Source organism: Nuphar pumila, chromosome 17, assembly GCF_984573655.1.
Source record: "Nuphar pumila chromosome 17, dmNupPumi1.hap1.1, whole genome shotgun sequence".
NCBI classification, from domain to species: Eukaryota; Viridiplantae; Streptophyta; class Magnoliopsida; order Nymphaeales; family Nymphaeaceae; genus Nuphar; species Nuphar pumila.
The window spans coordinates 52,565,926-52,582,571 of NC_143265.1; the positions used below are offsets into that span (position 1 = coordinate 52,565,926).

At 34.8% G+C, this 16,646-nt stretch overlaps 1 protein-coding gene across 1 annotated transcript in view; it reads right to left on the reverse strand.

The window, feature by feature from the left end:
• Positions 1–5,633: 5,633 nt before the first annotated feature.
• LOC149811969 (Pseudouridine synthase family protein) overlaps positions 5,634–16,646 on the reverse strand; it is a 213,968-nt gene continuing 202,955 nt past the window's right edge. Inside the window, exon 15 of the mRNA XM_089993190.1 lies at positions 5,634–5,898. Within this exon, the coding sequence (XP_089849316.1) occupies positions 5,819–5,898 (80 nt within the window). The 3' untranslated portion in view covers positions 5,634–5,818. The remainder of the gene's footprint in view (positions 5,899–16,646) is intronic.

Here is a 16,646-nt window from a genome sequence, read left to right on the forward strand (position 1 = left end):
TCTTCATGCAGATGTATGGGGTCCTAGTAAGATTCCTACTAGGACTCAGTGTCGATATTATCTTGTTATTGTTGATGATTTTTCTAAGTTGTCGTGGGTATTTTTAATAAAAGAACGATATGAAGTTCCAAGTATTATCAAATCCTTAATTCTTGAAATAAAACCTCAGTTTGAATATGTTGTCAAGATTGTTCGCACTAATAATGCTCTTGAGTTCAAATCAAAAGTTTTGTTACAATTTTACCAAGATCATGGCATTCAACCCCAAACTACATGTGTCTATTCATCTCAACAAAATGGGGTGGCTGAACGCAAACACCGGCACCTGCTTGATGTTGCCCGGACCCTTATGATTCAATACAATGTTCCTGCATTATATTAGGGTGATACGATTAGCACTGCTTGTTATCTGATCAACCGCATGCCTTCATCTTCTGTGGGTGATCAAATTCCATTACATATCCTAAAACCTAATGCCCCACTCTTTTCTTTCTCACCAAAAATATTTGGATGTGTTTGTTTTGTACACAAACTTGGTCCTGACCGTGATAAATTAGTTGCTCAAGCTACAAAATGCATATTTATAGGTTATCCAAAAAATCAAAAGGGATATCGATGTTATGATCATATCTTTGGCCGAGAGTATGTCAGTGCAGATGTATCTTTCTTGGAATCTATTCCATATTACTCTAGTACCGGTTTCCCGCTACAGGTTGATCCAGCTGAGTCTTTTCCATTACCTATACCTCATTTTCCTTTGGAATTTGTGCCCCCAGTACCAAACCAAACTTCATCCTCTTCACGATTTCATAATCCTCCATTGGTATATGTGCGTAGAGCTCCACCTCCGCAAGTGCCTTCATCCACTTCTTCTCCTGAGGTAAGTATTACTGACAATAGTGATCTTCAAGATGATGATAACAGGCCTATCGCTCTACGAAAGGGGACACGACAATGTACTTTATATCCCATATCTCATTTTGTCGCTGAGGTTAGAATTGGAAATCAGATAAAGACTTTTGTTTCAGCCTTATCTGCTAAAACTATTCCTCTGAACTATCAACAGGCAGAGCTAGATAACCGGTGGAAGCTGGCTATGCAGGAAGAAATGAATGTTTTATTGTCTCAGCATACATAGGATCTAGTTGATTCCCCAGTGGATGTTGACATTGTTGGATGCAAATGGGTTTATACCATCAAGTACAAATCAGATGGTTGTATTGAAATGTACAAGGCCAGATTAGTAGCAAAAGGGTATACTCAGACTTATGGTATTGATTTTTTTGAAACCTTTTCTCCTGTTGCACGGATGGGCACCATTCGTCTTGTTCTCTCAGTAGTTGTTCATCATGGTTGGAGCTTGTGTCAACTAGATGTGAAAAATGCATTTCTATATAAGGATCTATCTGAGACAGTTTACATGCAACAACTTCCAGGATTCGAGGTTGAGGGGGAGTGTCAGAAGGTGTGTAGGTTGAGAAAGGCGATTTATGGCTTGAAACAAAGTCCGCGTGCATGGTTTCAAAAGTTGTTTGAAGTGATGTCACGCTTTGGCTTTCATAGGTTAGAGGCAGATCATACACTATTTATCAAGAAAACTAACTCAGGCATAGTTGTTATGGTGGTATATGCAGATGACATCATTCTTACAGGAGATGATGGGAAAGCTATTGAAGCCACAAAGGCTCATCTTCAAAAACACTTTGTTACAAAAGACCTTGGTTCACTTAGATATTTTCTGGGTATAGAAGCTGCCAGGAGCCGTGAAGGGATGGTTTTGTCTCAACGGAAGTATGTTCTTGACTTATTAAAGGAAATTGAAATGTTGGGAGCTAAACCAGCAAATGGTGGGTCCTCGCATGTCACGTGCCGACTACGCTGCATCGCTTCATAGGATAAGTAGAGCAAACATAAGTATTGTTGTTGATATTTTATATATTTTTTAAATAAATACATATTTGTAGGCCTAACTATAAAGAAAATGTAGATAAATTGGTGCCTCTATGAAGGCGTATTGGAAGAGGAGGAGAGTGTCGATGTGGTTGTAGGGGAGGACATTGTCAAGGACATTTGAATGCACAACATAAATAAAGTTGAGCGCCAAATGGCCAGCCGAGTCATTCAACAGTTTGGGTTTGTTCAACAACCAACCAGTCATCCTTGCGCAGTTAGTAAATTTTTATTGCATGCTACAAATGATCGAATGAAAGATTACCCCACAATATTCCTCACCAAACTTCAAGACTAACGCAAATACGACGAAGACATCGGCTTATCATCGATCAAACGTGCCACCAATGAAAATTTTGGCTCTTGCACTTTAAGAAATCCGCATGCTGAAGAATATGGTACATACTCAAGAGGATATGATACGTACTCAAGTTGGTCTTCTGGAAAACGCAAATAAGGTCATCGAGGAGCTACGATTGTGGCAATCACAACATTCTCAACCATAGAAATTCATTTGATTATTTTTTTTTTGTACATATTCAAAGATCATTGTAACTCATTGACTTACTCATTGATTGCATATACTGTCATTTGAATGTTTCTATGAATGAATTTTTATATAAAGTTGTTTGTTTGTCATTGATTTGTATATAATGTCATTTGAATGCTTTTATAAATAATTTTTTTATATAAAGTCATTTGTTTGTCATTCAATTGTATATAATGTTATTGATTGAATGCTTAAATGATTTGAATGTAAAACTTAAACCACTATTGAATATTTAAATAGTTTGAATGTAAAACTCAACATTGTTGAATGTTTAAACTGAAACAACCATTGAATGTTTAAATAATTTGAATATTCAAACTGAAAGCACTCTTGAATGATTTGTATATAACATCATTGTTTATATGTTTTTAAATTATTTGAATGTTTAAATGATTTGAATGATTATTTGCTTATATTCATTGTTATTTGGTTTGTTACATACGAAAATCCGCAATGGATTTATATATGATTCAAGAAATTCATAAAAAATAATTTTTTTTGCATATTTGTTATAATTTTGTAAATATGTAAATACAATATTTATGCTTTCTAGAGATTCACAAATAACTTCATGCGAGAGCATTCAATATATGTGAAAAGTAAGCTATTTACGAAATTAGTGGTAAGAGTTTCGCAAATATACATATGTGAAATATGAAATTTATGCAAAAGAGTAGGATATTTGTGATTTTGGTGGTTTCAATTTCACTGAGATTTCACAAATAATTTTATGCAAGTTCATGAGGTCTAAATTCGCATAAAAAACCTATGATTCTGGATTTAAGTGGGTGTTGGACATATTCGAAGGATAAAATGCCAAAATTCGCAATTGTGAAGGATAAAAGTGTCCTAATGATGTCGGATATTTGTGATTTTGGACATCAGGAGAATATAAAAAAATTGTAGGGTTTTTAGGAAATCATACCAAGTTACTCTTATAATACGATCATTTTTTGTTTAAAAAACAATTTTCCCCCAAACAATCTTGACTCATATCGCTCTACTTTGCCATGAGCTCAAGCTCAACTCATTTAACAAGCAGGGCTCATAAATGAGCCAAAGGAAAGGAACAAAGAGCATTCAAGCTCGACTCATTTTTTGTGACGAATGAGCTGAGCGCAAGCTCATGGTAAACCTGAGTTAAAAAAAGTCAAGCTCGAGCTAGCTCATTTACAAATAAATTATGTTTTTAAAATTGAAAGAAATTGCATTAATTCTTTAAACCTATTGATTCAAGCAAAAAATGATTCATATACAAAATAATTGTAGTATATATAAGCAATAGGAATTGAACTCCAAGCTTAATGCTTGCAAGCCAAACACTTCAATCATCTACACTATATATATATATATATATATATATATATATATATATATATATATATATATATATATATATATAGAGAGAGAGAGAGAGAGAGAGAGAGTAGGGTGTATCATCAAACACCTAATTTGTCCATTGCAAATTGGACAAATTTGTGTTGCTAATTGCGAGCGCAATTAACAACAAAATATTTTTGTGCTGAAACAACACTTTAAAAGCAATCTTGACTACCACAGTCTTTTTTAAAAGGCATTTTTTTTTACAAAAAATGATTGTACTGTATAGGTAATTTGACATATTTACCTAAAAACCCTAAAAAATTTATATTCTCTTCCATGTCCAAAATCGAAAATATCTGGATTTAAAAGACCTTTTTACTCTTCACACATGCAAACATCTCCTGTATATGTGAATTTCCTCTCAAATATGTGACTATTTTTTACAAAACAATCTCTGCGCTCATATCTTTATCTCTCCAATCAAACGTCGAAAACTTTTTTTTTATAGTCGTTGAAAAGCTGAGACACAAGCATATAACTTTCATGTCTTCAATCAAAACCGAAAACCCCTCTAAGATTCTCATTTCTGAATTCCAAAATTAAAATAGAAGCATGCTCTACACCTCTAGGGTTAAATATTTTTTGTCTGTTCTATGCTATTTTCTAGCCACCTGCACCAGAAACCTGAAAGAAATAGAAAAAAAGAGACATTAAAATGTTAGCTTTTTACTACCACTGTGATCACCTTGATGTGATGAGTAATTAGGGATAAACGCCTTCTAAAAAATAGGCAGTTCCTCCTAAACATGCAAACAAAGAACATAAGAGAGGATGAAGAAGTCCACAAAAGATATAGGCGGACTTAAGGAACTCCGTATAAAATATATCCATAAAATATACGCAAACTTCCTTATTTTATTCAAGTCTAACAAGTTCACATATAATTTAATGCAAACTTCGTGAAGTCAAAAAAAGAAGAAGATGTGGACCTCCTTTTAAGTGGGCATATGTGCGAGAAATGGAGCAATATATCGCACAAACTTCATCAATTCCGCACATGCGAAGGGTAAAAAGGATGCTAGCTATTTGTGACTTTGAACATGAAGAAAATATCACAAATTGTAGGGTTTTTAGAGAAACATGTTATTCTTACCATATAGTACTTTTTTTTAAGTGTGGTGCATAGCTGCGCATCCAAGCATCATTCGATGACAAAGGCATACATTCTCGTATGTAATATATATATTTATACACTACTAGTTAATGAGACGAACCGAACCAAGCTAAACACCCGTTTAAGCGCAGTGCATGGTCGTGCATCTCGTTCAGTGACAGAGGCATTCACTCTCATATATATACACTAGTTAATGAGCTATATGAACAGAACCAAGCCAAACACCCGTTTGTTCGTGTTTGGCTGGCCAAGCCAATCTCACGAGTTTGAACAAGCCCCTTACGAGCCAACACAAGCCGAAGCACGAGCAGCTTGTCCCGTTTCAAGACCCTATTAACAGCCCTACTTGGCACACTCTACATAAAGTGACGAACAAATTGAAGTTCGGATGTCAGGACATTTCTGAACTTCTATGAGAATAGGGGCCTTTATACATTGCTGCCTTCATTAAAGAAAAGGAGATGGCAACCAACCACATAACCACCGAATGACATTCAATTCCACATAAAGTACAAGGAAAAAGCTTAATGAAAATTTTATTTAGCTTAAAAATGTGCACATTCAACAAGAATGATAATAGAAAGCCGTCTTCAACGTTTGTTCTTTTTCCAGAGAACTTATGAAGAATGTTTTGATACAACATGGGCAACTTAAACAATCAAGTATAACATTCCATATCAGTACTTGTTCTCATTTTTGGTGCAACAGGAACAAAAATTGATTTAGAACATATGAGCAAGGTAAACAATAAAAAGTGTAGCAGATCACTGCTAACTATAAACAAAGAGAGACACCCAAAAACTGAAATTTGCAGACATAATTTATTCAACTACAGACAAAGTAAATAACTTCTTGGAATTGTCTTTCATAGTCAACTTGGCCCGGCGTTCATCATAGGATGCTGCAGACAAATGAAAAGGATAAAAAAAAAGAAAGAAATATATATAGTGTCAGAAACATGATTTAGAAAAAGAATTTTCAAATTTTACAGATGAAAAACAAAAAAATAGAATTATATGGGAAGGGAAGAAAAGAGAATCATATTGAGAAACCTGTTCAAATAGTTAAACTGCATCCATAATGGAAGCAGGCTTCTTTGAACATCCACTGTTTACTAACAAAATAAGAGTTTGGAGGACAAAGGGAATCCTCATTGCTCTAGTAAGCATTACAGTGTCCTTAATTATCAATTATCTTTCCTATTGAAAAACAAAAAATTAACTATCTTAATGTCATGATGCTGTAGAGAGGCTTCAAACAAGCCAATCATGAATATATATATATATATATATATATATATGGAAAATATAAGGTGGTTCTGTACCATGACACCTTATGGTGGTACACACTCTTTTATGTATGGATCTAGATACCAAATGGTATATCTAACCATACAGATGTGTTCAGTATGGTGTATTTAATATGTTAAAAGGTTCTATCATGTCTAATACACCATCAGATTCATTTTTGAGATGGTGGAAAATCAACTGCTCACAATTCATGAAAATAGGGGTGGTTTAGAAACATCCTATTTGAGTCAACTTTAACAAATGAAAATAGTAAATAGGAGACGCTAAACATCATCCAAAGGTTACATTTCGCGTTTGGAGCTTAGATCTGTGTAAATCAAATGGGTAGCACCGAAGAAGCACCCATATATATATATATATATATATAGGATAAGTCTCTGGTGCAGATGTGCATACAGTATCAATGAGTTGAAATGAACAATAACTTATTGTTCACATTTTTTTAAGCGAATCTAACCTTACAAATATGATCTACATGGTCTGTTTGGTGGGGATCTACTTTTGAATCGCCAGAATCTGGTGTGTGCATAGGTTTTTATGGTGATTCAATAATCAATGGCCATCAATACTTAAAAAAGGTATTTTTTTGTAAAAAAAAACATGATCCAAGGGTCAATCCTTAACAAATTGACAATACTGAACACATCTGCAGGGTAAGATTGAGCCAAAACAACTTGCACCTATGATTTTCAACTCAATGATACCATATGCATACCAGCACGAAAGACTATATATATATATAACAGATACTGCCAATATATATATATATATATATATATTGGCATTTTATATATATTGTGAACTCCATGTTCGTGATAGGAACATTTTGAGAGTTTTTTTAAAAGTGTTAGTGTAAGGGTATTTTGGGATTTTAGAAAAGAAGGATATATATATATATATATATATATATATATGTCAGTAGTTTTTTAAAATGGCACTTTTAGTATCAGCTTTTTAGGAGATTTAAAACTTTAAGGGGGGGGGTGTATTTGGGTCTTGACTCTTGATAGAAGGGAGTCTTTGATACCATGTAAAATCAAGTCACCAAGAACGACACAAGAGGGAAGGTGAGGGAAAAGAGAGGAAGGTTGCAGCAAATATTCTCTGCACCCTACCTCATGGGTAATGGGTTTCTTATAAAATCAAAATTAATGTTAAGATTATTGAGACGTGACGTTCTGGGTCTGGATCCAGACCCATAATGGCGTGTTTGGGTGTAATGCACCTTCATGTATTTAGTGTTTTCATTGTTTCCTCTCTTACATAAAATTTATCTTGTATACTAATCAAGGGTATTATTGATATGTATTTTAATTTTGATATAAAAGAAACCCATGAGGTAGGGTGCGGAGAATATTTGATGCAGCCTTCTTCTTCTCCTTTCCCTCACCTTCCCTCCTGTGCAGTTCTCGGTGACGTGACCTGATTTTACATGGTATTGGAGCCAGGTTGGGCCTTAATCTCCCCACTCAGGTAAGTCTGAAAAGATCTTTGGTTTCTTTTTCTTCTTCTTCTAACTTTTTCTCCCTGCTGTGACATCCTTCCTTTGTTATTCAAAACCTAAATCTAATATCGGCTTTGGGTTCTTCCCTTTATTTAAAAAAAAAGGCAAAGAGAAGGGAAAATCAATTTGTTTTTTTTTTTTCATTCCTTAAATCTGTTTGGGTTTCTTTCCTATTTCTTTTTCATCTAGATTTGATTCAGATCTGATCCTACTTTTAGTTAAGGCTTTCTTGGATTTACGTTAAACCCTTTCCTTTCTTTGTGGCTTCTGGTGTCGTTTTCCATATCTGCCGTTAGCAATACATATTTTTCGTAACTGTATCTGATTTGCAAAGAAAACAAATTTGCAATTGAATTTTCAGTCCTTTCTTTTATACAACAAAAGCAACCCTTCAAAAAAAAAATCGTCAATTTCATTTGTATCCTATCTGTTATGGATTCCTCTTCTTCGATCCTCTCAACTAGCTTTCTTCACCAGCTAGTTTCTGAAAAATTGACTACCTCAAACTTCCTTGGAAAAGAAATAATTTCTTTCATCCGAAGCCAAGATCTTTCAAGATATGCGGATGAGTCAGTTAAGATCCCACCAGAATTCATTTTGTGGGAAGAAATGGATGAAAAAGGGGTTGTCGTCACTACAGTACATGTTTGGAATTCGGATTATGTTTCCTGGATGAAATGTGATCAAGCAATGGTTGCCTATATCACGTCCACTCTATCACAAGAGGTCTTAGTGAGTTATGGGCCAGAATTGTGCAGACATACTCACAGGTTTCAAAGGTAAGAACTATGTTTTTGAAAAAGGAATTAAAAAGGGCTCTATGTCAATCATAGAGTACCTTAATAAGATGAAGAAATTATAGATCTGCTAGCGATGGTTGGGTGCGCAATACCTGATAAGGATAAGGTGTGTAATGAAAATAGCGGAAGCACCGATAATCCAAAGAACTCTTTAAAAGAGTTAAGCAAAGAGCCAAGAACACAAACACGTAAAGTGCACAAATAACCCACTAAAGGGCTATGTTGTCAAAAGCGCTAGGCGGGGCTAGTCGGTGGACTTTCGAAAAGGCCTAGGCGGCTGACTAGGCGGCCAAAAAAAAAATTAAAAACAAACAATGTAGAAAAAGATAAACTACACAATATTGAGATAAATAAAGCATGTATGAAGCATAACAATTAATATTAAAGGGTCAAAACATAAGAGTGAATGACAATAAACATCGAACAAACAATTAATATTACTTGGGTTTGCATCTTCCATTGTTCTAATTAAACATTTTAAAACAAACAATTATTAATCAATAAAGTAGATAAACAAAACATACACAATATATATATAACAATATATAAACAATACATATATAAAATATATAACTGTTTATATATATATATATATATATATATATATATATATATATATATATATATATATATATATATATACACTGAACCAACTAGGTAGCTCGCCTAGTCGAGCTGGGTGGTGCCCAGCGCCTAGGCACGCCTTTGACAACATAGCTAAAGGGTAAAGTGCCTAAAAGGCAAAGAATATTATTGAAGAGAGGAATTAAGTGGGCTGAAAATACATACTTTACAAGAGGGTGACCCCTCTAATTTATAGAGAAAAAAAAAGTAAGAGAGGGGACCACATGGGGCTCCCTTCTAGTCGTTGGGAGCCCCAACGATCACATTAATGACCGTTGGGGCCCCAACGACTAGATGGGTGGGGCCCCATGTGGTCCTATTCATATTTAAATAAAAAAGAAAAAAGAAAAAAAACTAAAAATAAAATTATACAGGGAAATTACCAAAATACCCCCATCAAGATTTTGGATATACAATACAACAACAACAACTACACCTTCATCCCAAAACAATTGGGGTCGGCGATATGAACAAAAAAGAAAATCATTCTGGGTCTTCCACATGAATCCTTCTCCTCCAATCATTTTTATCCAATGCCATGTCCTCGATGAGGTTCAAAGCATTTATATCCTTTCCTATAGTCTCCATCCAAGTCTTCCTAGGCCTACCCCGACCTCTTTTAACTAATATATTTTCCCATTTCTCCATCCTTCTAACTGGAGCATCATTAGGCCTTCGCCGAATATGTCCAAACCACCGTAAATGATTCTCTCTCATCTTATTTTCAATGGATGCAACACCTACCTTCTTACGTATCTCCTCGTTCTGAATCTTATCTTTTATTGTATTTCCACACATCCATCTAAGCATACGCATCTCAGCTACACTCATTTTTTGAATATGATGTCTCTTGGCAGCCCAACATTCCGTACCATATAGTAAAGCGGGCCTAATAGTCATCCTATTGAACTTTTCCTTCAACACTCCAATTGCACTTTTTGGATATACAATAAAGAAAAGATATATATATAGCTTCAATGGATGATAGTGAAACCTTTTGCTGCTTCTTACATCTCCACAAGATAAGAGATTCACCTTAAAAAATGCAAAAACCAGTGGTTGAGATTCGATCATTGGGATTTCCTCCCCAGTCTGCATCAGTAAAGCAGTTAATTCAAAAGATGAAGAAGAGGATAAGAAAAGCCCTTTGAAAATGGTGTTCTTGATGTATCAAACAATTTGCATCATAGCCGCCATATGAACTATAGTAGAAACGTGTTGAAACTGGCTTGCAGCATGAACCACATGAGCTATATCCGAACGGATGATGGATAAGTAAGAAAGAGATCCAATCAATTGTCGATAAAGGGTAGGATCCTCAAGTAGAACACCATCCTCAAGTCTCAACTTTGCATTAATAACTTCAGGAGTTTCAACTTTCTTTTCATCTGAAACTCCCGACTTGGTCCATATGTCTTCTGCTAGTTTTATTTGAGATATTATGTATCCTCGAAGAGAATATGCCACTTCAATACCTAAAAAATATCTCAAAAAACCCAAGTCAGACATATCAAAAGTTTTCTTTAACATAGATTTAACACCATTTACTCTCTTTTTGTCACTTTCAATGATGATCATATCATCAACATATAGAAGTAGGATAACAATGATATCACATGTTTTCTTAATAAAGAGAGCAGTGTTAGTATAACAAGAACTGAAACCCAAATTGATTAGTACATTAATAAATTTGTCATACCAAGCTTTAGGAGCTTACTTAAAGCCATATAATGACTTTTTTAATTTTAAAATTTTACCATTCAAATTCATGCCAGGAGGTGGTTCCATATAAACTTCTTCACCAAGGTCTCCATTTAAAAAGGCATTCTTAACATCAAGTTGAAAAATGACCCATTTTTTAATAGAAGCTATTGCGATAAGGGCTTGAACACTAGTCATTCGAGCAACAGGGGCAAAAGTCTCATCATAATCCACCACATACTCTTGGGCATATCCTTTGGCTACTAATCTAGCCTTAAATCTTTCTAAAGAACTCACTTTTAGTTTTTACTTTAAAGACCCATCTACATCCAGTGGGTTTCTTGCCATTAGGGGGGATCAATAATTTCCCAAGTTTGTGCTTTTTTAAGTGCATTAAGTTCAAGTTTCATTGCTTCATTCCAATGGGCATATTGTTTGGCATCATTATAATGAGATGGTTCATGGAAAGAGTGAATAACTAATAAGCATGCTCGAAAATTCGGAGAAAAAGAATCATAAGATACAAATCTATTAGGTATTTTATAAATACGATTTGATCTTCTTTGAGAGGATTCTTCTAATGATTCATTTTGAGAGAATTTCTCAAGGGCACTAGGATGATTATTTTCATTTCTTCTAGTATAAACTTGAGTATGACTTGATATATTTTCATTTATGTTTTCATGTTCATTGTTTGGAGAATCAACAAGATCCTCAATGAGAGCTTCAAAAGGTTCAATAGTTTCAACATGATTATCTATGGATTTTTCTTGAGGTAACAAGTCAAATAGAAAAGAATAATCAACATTTTCATTTTGGTTATGCGAAAACCCATTTTCTTCTTCTAGAAAAGTGACATCTTTTGAAATATAAAGTTTGTTATTTACTAGGTCAAAACATCAGCAACCTTTTTGTTTTTCGCCGTATCCTAAGAAAATGCATTCAATTGCCCTTGAAGAAAGTTTATCGTTCTTGTGAGTTAGAATAAAACACTTACATCCAAAAATTCTTAATCTTTTATAGTTGGGAGACATATTGTAAAGTTTTTCAAATGGAGAAAGATTTTTCAACGAGGATGAGGGAGTTCTATTAATTAGATATGTCGAAGTTAGAACAACTTCGGCCCAAAAAGATTTGGAATATTTTTTGAAATTAATAGAGTTCTTGTTGTTTCTAATACGTGTCTATGCTTTCTTTCCGCAAGACCATTTTGTTGCGGAGTGTTTGGATAAGAACGTTGGTGACAAATTCCGTTTTCTTTTAAATAGTTTTGAAATTCATTGGACATATATTCTCCTCCCGAATCGGATTTAAGAATGGACAGGTTTCCTAAAAATTGACTTTTAACCATTACATGAAATTCTTTAAAAACGAAAAAACCCTCATATTTGCGGTTTAGGAAGAAAATCCATGTAAATCTAGTAAAATCGTCAACAAAGACAACGTAATATGAAAAAACTCCTTTAGGTACAACAGGAGAGAGATTCCATACATCGGAATGAACAAGTTCAAATGGCCGTGTGGGAACATAATTCCTTTAAGGAAATGGAATAGCTTTAGATTTCCCAAATATGCAATCTTTACAAGTCATGTGTTTGTCATTACAAGTATTGTCCAAAAAAAAAAGAAAGAGACATCTTTAAAAAGTTCGGATAACCAAGTCTCTTATGACAAACTTCAATACTTTTGACATTTACAAAATTACAAAATGACTTGGATGGAAGATTCAAAAAATCTATAAAATAAAGATCGCCCCTCTTATGGCCTTGCCCAATCAGCTTCCCTGATTGGAGATCCTGCAAGGTGCAATCTTTGGGTGAGAAAGAGACTTGGCAACCATGATCAGTGATTTGAGAAACCGAAAAAAGATTTAAGTTAACTTTTGGAACAACTCTTTAGGAACAAAAAAATTTTGAGAAGATTTTAAATCAAGTGTTCCAATACTTTCAATTTTTAAAGATGTGCCATCGGCCGTTGAAACATAAGAAGATATGGGGTTGAAAAAAAATTAGAAAGAGAGTTTTTATGAGATGTCATATAAAAATAAGCACCGGAGTCTAGTATCCACATACCTGGAGGTGATGATGAATAGGCTATGGCGACTCCTGAAGTTGATGTTGAAGATGTTTTGAGAAGATGTTGGAGGACTTACGAAATATGGCTAAGAGTCTTTAATATCTCCTCCATTAACATCTTCTTCTTTCTTTAGAGAACTTTCACCAACCGCGACCACCTTTCCTTTAAGCTTTGGACAAACCGGTTTAATATGTCCCGGTTCATTACAATAGTGGCAAATCACACCCTTTCTATACCCATTAATTTTAAAAAAGTGTGGAGGTTTATATACTTTTACATTTGTTCCCGACCTAGTGACGGCCAAAATTTCATCATTCTAGAAACTTATGTCAAGACGAGTTTCCGCTTGGCATACTTCGGCAGGAGCATCTTCAATAGGTAGGGCTTTGCTTATATGAAGAAGAGATGCCCGAACTTGCTCAAATTCCGGCCTAAGGCCGTGTAGAAATTGAAAGAAATGTTCTTTTTCAAATTGTTCTCTTCTTAACTCAATGTCTTCCGAAGCCACCTATTTGGGCTCAAGAAGAGCAAGCTCATCCCAAAGAGGGGTTAGAGCACTAAAATAATCACGGACACTCATGTCCGCTTGTCTAGTACATCTAATTTTTTCTTGACAAAAAAATCGTCTAGCTAGATCTTTTGGGATATACATGCCCTTAAAGAAGAACCATGCTTCATTGGCTCTCCTAAATTTTGCAATGTTGGTACAATTTTTAATATCAACATTGTTCATGAACCATGCCAAAATTTTGGCATGGCTACTTTCTCAATCCTCTACTTTTAAAGTAGGTTCAAGAGTGGTGCCCATCACAAAGCCCCACAATTTCTTACCTCTTAGAAGATTTTCCATAGTCGATGCCCACATAAGGTAGTTTGCGCCATTGAGTCTGAAGGAGAGCTCAACTCTTGATTCATGCTCCATTGATGAAGAGAAATAAAGAATATAAATAGCTCCAAAGATCCTCCAAGATTATTGAAAATCCAATGGCTCTGATACCATGTAATGAAAATAGCGGAAGCACCAATAATGCAAAGAACTCTTTAAAAGAGTTAAGCAAAGAGCCAAGAACACAAGCACATAAAGTGCACAAATAACCCACTAAGGGGTAAAGTGCCTAAAAGGCAAAGAATATTATTGAAGAGAGGAACTAAGTGGGCTGAAAAGCCATACTTAACAAGAGGGAGACCCCTCTAATTTATAGAGGAAAAACAAAGTGAGAGAGGGGACCACATGGGGCTCCCTTCTAGTCGTTGGGAGCCCCAACGGTCACATTAATGACCGTTGGGGACCCAACGACTAGATGGGTGGGGCCCCATGTGGTCCTATTACATATTTAAATAAAAAAGAAAAAAGGAAAAGAAAAAAGAAGTAAAAGAAAAAAACCTAAAAATAAAATGGTACAGGAAAATTTCCAAAATACCCCCATCGGGTTTTTGGATATACAATAAAGAAAAGATATATGTATATATATATACACGAATGTATATATATTAGTATATGTATATATATACATATTTTAACAAAAGTGTAACAGGCCCTCAATGAACTAGGGCCCAAGTATTTTATACCACCTTGTCTTGTTTTAATGTGCTGCCCACGTTTGAAGCTTTTCATCCCAAACTGCTTTAGTTTGAGATGAATTTGACAGGTACGACTAAAAGCTCCTCAGTTAAAGTGGATAGTCATAATGAAATCATGTCAAGTACTCAGTATGGGAGAGAGAGGAAGTATGCAAGGAGGATAAGGAAGAAAACGAGGAGGAAATCAGGGAGGTCATGGACGGCTTCCACTTCCAACACTCCTCCTTATCAAAGCAGAAGAATTTCCACATGTTATATTTATAAGAAGCCGGGTCATCTTAAGACCAACTGTTGGTTTAAAGATGACCCAAGGTACTCTAGAGAGACAAATTCACAAGAAAAAAGTACAAGTAAATCAGGAGAGTCAGGGACAAAACAACAATTACCGGTGGACAAACAACTTTTATCGACCGTCACTGCAGGGCTAAATTTGAAACAAAATGATTAGGAAGTTTGGTATATGTACTCCATACTTTGGTAGAAATAGATTTATTACTGGAGATGGAACTCATCACCCCATCACACATACTGGAAAAGTTTTTATTCCCATGTTCAATTTTAATCTTTACTTGTCAAACATTTTTCTTAATCCCAATATAAAAGAGAATCTTGTTTTCATTTCTAAACTTGTTGATGATACAAATTCTTGTGTCGTTTTTACTCCTGCTTATGTGAAGATTCTTCACATGAAGAGGACATTCGCTGAAGGAGAAAGATGGGAGAATACGTATCTCTTCAAAGAAAATCTATTGGTTCATGTTCCGATCAAGCCTTCTAAAAAATCCAGAAGCTCTTCTTCTCCTTGTTTTGTGAATGAGTCAGAGTCAAATCAGCCAAGAGTTTGGCGTAGTCGCCTAGCACATTGTAATAAGGATTTTGTTGAGAAGCTAATTTCTAGTGGTTTAATTTCTTCATCCAGTTTGAGTCAAGAGTCTTTTTTTTATAAGACAGTTTGAGTAAGTGTCAAATAATAAAATTTGTCCCAATTGTCAAGTCTCAAAAAGTCATGTACTCCATTTGTTTCTACTAATAAAAGAGCTTATAAATTGTTTGAGATTGTTCATTCTGATGTATGGGAACCGACTCGAGTCGATATTATATTACCTTTATTAATAACTATTCTAGGTATAATTTGATATATTTTATGATGCAAAGCATGAAGTTTTTAAAATCTTCATGAAGTTTTTAAAATCTTTAAAAACTTTCATGCTTTGGTTCACAAACAGTTCTCACTGCCCATTCTTAATTTTCACTATGATGGTGGGGCTGAGTACTCTTCAAAAGACTTTATTGAATATCTTAAAGAAAATGGAGTCCATCGAAGAATATCTTGTCCCCGAAAACCTCAACAAAATGGGCTTGTTGAGAAAAAAAATAGGCGCATAGTAGAGAGTGTTCTTGCCATGATACATGAAGGATGTATTCCTTTGTTTCTCTGGACGAAAGCGCTTTATACTGTAACGACCCCAACTCATACCCTTTGAAAATGCAGAATAATTTTTTTTTTCAATCAATGCGGAAACCTTCTTAGAGACCCGGGGTCCTCACAGTTCCAATTTTCATTGGATAGCCCAACACCACAAATGAACTCACAATCATCATCCATAAGTATCAACACTAATGCTTTATTTATGAATAAGAGTAAATTTCAGAGACAAGTTTTATTCGACTGAAAATAAAGCAACAACTGAAATAGTAAGAAGAACTAAAACAAAAGAAAGAGTCATTCTGTCCCCTGCTGAAACCGTCAAGATCCAAATATGAATCTCATTCATCCCCAGTAGTCAGTCCAACCTCAATGCTCACCATTTCCTGTGAAAAACTAATAAAGTAGGGTGTCAGAACCGAAATTCTGAGCACAACTACTTTTAAAGAAACCAAGTGAGACAAAGAACATAAATAAGATTTCATATAATGATTTGAGTGAGTGTAGATATAACAATTTGCAGAATTTAAGTAACCATACATGCAACTAGTTACATATGCAAAGCAGGAAGAAGCAATAAGGCTTGAGCATATACAAGAACTAAGTAATAAGATCTTTCAGCATGCT